General features: G+C 49.0%; 1 protein-coding gene across 1 annotated transcript in view; it reads right to left on the bottom strand.

Moving 5' to 3' along the window:
* The window catches only part of KCTD15 (potassium channel tetramerization domain containing 15), a 44816-nt gene that overhangs the window by 6572 nt on the left and 34228 nt on the right, over positions 1-4016 (bottom strand). The window contains exon 4 of the mRNA XM_057374292.1: positions 750-1055. Within this exon, the coding sequence (XP_057230275.1) occupies positions 750-1055 (306 nt within the window). The remainder of the gene's footprint in view (positions 1-749; positions 1056-4016) is intronic.

Here is a 4016-nt window from a genome sequence, read left to right as displayed (position 1 = left end):
GCCCAGGACAGCCCCAGGACACTGCCCAGGACAGCCCCAGGACACTGCCCAGGACACTGCCCAGCACAGCCCCGGCTGCTGGGTCCTGGCAAAAGGCTCTGCTCGCCCCAGGCAGCTGCCGAAACACAGCCACTTGTTTATTCCTACTGCCACCCACCTATCAGTCCAGTTATCTTCTTTTGTTTCATATGTTTAATTTTAAACCTAATGTCAAAACTCTGAGTATAAAATGAAATACATTTTGTTTAAAATACTCTGGGCAATTTTTATAGAACATCCTTTTGAAAAAAAAAAGTGCAGAGATCAATTTTTTTAAGTCCATCCCGCAGGCACCATCATTTAATTATGAGTGAGACATAAATTATGCATTTACACATTGTTGCATTTTCTATAAAATGGTGTGGAGATTTTTTTTCTAGTTTTTGGAACTCTCTCTTTCTTCCTAGAGGCACATTGGAGAAAAAAAAAAAAACTGCCAAAGGCTATACATTGATGAAAAAAATTAGCATTTATCAGTATAACACCATTATGAGGCCAGCATGGCACTAACATACACAAAATCTAAATGTATTTTTCTGCTTAGACTTTCAGGAAAACCYGAAAGACTGTGATCTCACCAGGCAGAAAAATGTTTCCTTGCACTATAAGCACTGAAAGTAATTGGGCAGAAGCAAATAATTTGCATATAATTGAACAAGACACAGTAAAAAAGCTGCCCAGCCCCAGCCGAGGCAGTGGAAAGGCGTTACCTGCACGGAGTTGAGGCGGCAGTAGCCGTTCAGGGGGAAGCGGATGACGTGCGTGGGGTCCTGGTTCCAGCCTGCGTTCACCGAGTTGCACATCACATCCCCGGTCTCCGGGAAGATCTCTTCTATCAAAGCCTTCTCCCCGCTCAATGCAATTCTCTCCCCCAGATCTGGAGTTACTCTTACAACCAAGCAGTCACAAGGCTGGAAATGTTTCCTTTGTTCTTTCTCTTGTTTCCATCGCTCAAGTTCCTTAATCATTGGCTGCAGCTGGTAATACTTTGCTTCTTCATATAAAAGATTAAAGTCCTGGGGAAAAAAAAGAAAGAAAAGAGAGGGAGAGAGAGAAACCAGAAATGCTTATAGTTCTCTTTTAAAAATGAGYATTGTTCCTGTTTGACCTACTTAGGCTTATGTATTGTCAGCAAGAGAGCAAAGGCAACAGGTGCCCACACACTCACACCTACACAGGAACCCACCCGGAGCTGCTGTTGGAGCTGCCAGAGATGACCGAGGAGCTCCCACTGCACTGAATTATCCTCTCATTTATTATCCCACAACCTCAGTGCCAGAAGGCTTTACTCTTGAATTAAGAAATCAAAACAGCTGATTGCAATAAACAAAGCCTTCGATGTAAGAGAAGATGTTCTGAGCCCTGATCCTGACTCGATCTCACGGCAGATCTCGGGCTGCGCTGTCGCCTCTCGCACACCTCTCGAGATGGAGATGTCAGTTCAGCTCCACTTCTCACCTGCCTGTGCTGAGGCTGAAATTCAACTGCTGCAGCTCAGCTGCTCCCCGCAGGTCATGACTATTCATGTATTTGAAGYGTACTTTGGAGCCCGGTAGATTGTGAGGAGGCAGTGACCATCCCGCTGGCCGGGAGCTCAGCTGTGGGCTCCAGCGGTTTGAAAGAAACACTTCTTCCCTGCCATTTGTCCATCACGTTCCTTGGGCTTTGGGCAATCCAAATTCCCAATTTCATCCAATTCCCAGTTCAGTGATTGAGATGTTTTCTGCCCAGATGCACATCCTTTCATCAGACTGTGACARATCTTCCCACCTCAGCTGAAATCTGTGCGAGCACACAAAGGGTGCGATGGTGCCCCCAGGCCGGCCAGAGGAGGAGGAGAGGGGTCAGGCCCCTGTGGGCACTGTGCTCCCCTGGCCCCACAGCCTCCTCCAGCCTCCCGAAGGCAAGAGGAGCCCCAAGAGCTCAGCACCAGCTCCCCCCTGCACAGAGCCGTGCTTGCCTTCCCGGGCTTGCACCGCTTTACAGATGCAAATACTGCACCATGGTGCTTTTGTGGAGGGTGCTGGAGGTCAACACCTGGAACAAAGGCTGGCTCCACACCARTGAAATTAAATGAAAAATCAGGAGTGAAATGACTGAATTCATCTGGACTGGAAAGAATATGACAAGAAGCAATCAAGAAAAGGGCACCAAAATTACATGAAAAATACCGGGTGTGCTGCTGCCCCAGGACTTGGGGAGGAGGGGAATCAAAAGCCAATGAAGGAGCAGTACAAAAAGGTGCAACTCTTCATAGTGGTTTGGAATTAACCTGTAAAATCTGCTGCTGCAGGGTATCACTGAACCAAAGCAGTTMGCTCTGCTCAAATTTGGCACCGCAGACCCACCGGTAGTGGAGGTGCTCCTTCACCCCGGGGCTGCCGCAGCCCGGAGACATATGAATATTCACAGAGACAGGGCAAGGTGATCGACTCACAAAAGGGACATTCAACCCCTTACAGCTCTTTGATGTCTGCTGGGGCTGGGCCAGGATGCACAAGGCTAAGGGACAAAAAGGGACTGGAGGATAAGGGGAGCATAGAGGAAGAGGGAAAAGAGCAAGTGGGAAGGAATCAGGGCAACAAACCCCTGATGGGACAGCTTGAAAACAGAAAACAACAGAAGATTAAAGAAGCTATCACAGAGAGAGCATGCTGCAAACATGCTGCGAACAATCAGCACTGGGAACAGGCCAGGCAAGGAGTGTGGAACCCGGCAAGGCAATCAGCACCAGAGCCTCGTCCTCTAAGGGCAGGTGCTCTCACCCTTCCCCAAAACCAGCACTATGCTGAGCCGTGACTGCTTCTCTCTGTCCACCAGTGAAGATCCCTGGRTGCTGAACAGGGCATCAGTTTAAACCTACAGGGATTAGTGGCCTAAGGTAAAAAAAGACCCCTGCCCAAACTCTCTGAAATGTCTGTGCAGGACACTGAGTCTGAAGAGCCCAGCACCCAGCTGTGTGCAGTGTTGTGKGTGCAGGGGCTGCCAAACATTCCCTCGGCATCTCCTGTTGCCATGGGTTGCTTTCTCAAGCCAGGGAAAACATGCAATGCTAAGGAAGAACAGGATGCTGTCGAGTGAGCAGAAGCACCCAGTGCTTTCTGAAGGCAGTGGAAAGTCATCTGCTGTTTTCAGTAGGGCCTGGCTTTAAGTTATCTGGGTTCACAGCCAATATAAAATAAGGTATCRTTTGTAAGATCAATCAAGTGAATATGAGCTAAGAAAACTCAATGGTGAACCCTGGAAGAGATGGTAGAGCGATAAAAGAACAGTCCTTGGTTTCTGAAGGCAGAGAGCAGTGCAGCGCTCCYGAGGCTGGCTGCAAAGAGCCTCTGACTACATGCCCATGTGCTGTGGAGCAGCCCCAGTGTCCTGAACCACAGCAGCTCCATGGTCCTGCACCCTCCGGCCAAAACAGCAACACCATCAACCAAACAAAACTCAGATCACACCAGCCCTACTTCTCCTACGGCCGACCCAGCCTACCCCATCAACTGMAGCTCTTCAGTGACTCCTGCTAGCTGTCATTTGCCCTAAAATAAACAGCATAAATTTTACATTCTGGTATCATTCTGTGAGACGAATATCTGCTTTCAAATGGAACAGTTCTTGTACTGTTCCCAGAAWAATACAGCCACACTTGAGGTGGCTGTGAGGAAATCAGAACTGCACTGGAGCATCACACGCTCTGTGGGACAAGGTGGGCATTTACACAACAGCCTGGGCTGGGCCAAGGTGTTTGGGTAAGCCTGGAGTGAGGCTCTCATGCCTGAGTCTGTTCCACACCTGGGTAAGAACAAACATGGAAAGGGTTGTGCACGTGAAGAAGGGCCCTGGAGCTGAGGGTGCTGCTGCCAGGAGGGGATGGCAGGGAGTTGGGGCACCACTGCCAGGCTGTGCCAAAAAAGGGAATTTRCTGTGCACAGTAACAAGTGGGGGGATAAAAAAGAGAATTCATTGCTGTCCACCAAGGGCAG

Source organism: Malurus melanocephalus, unplaced genomic scaffold (genome assembly GCF_030028575.1).
Source record: "Malurus melanocephalus ecotype Western Australia unplaced genomic scaffold, MMel_1.1 scaffold_221, whole genome shotgun sequence".
Classification (NCBI taxonomy): domain Eukaryota; kingdom Metazoa; phylum Chordata; class Aves; order Passeriformes; family Maluridae; genus Malurus; species Malurus melanocephalus.
This window is presented reverse-complemented; position numbering and strand designations above follow the sequence as displayed.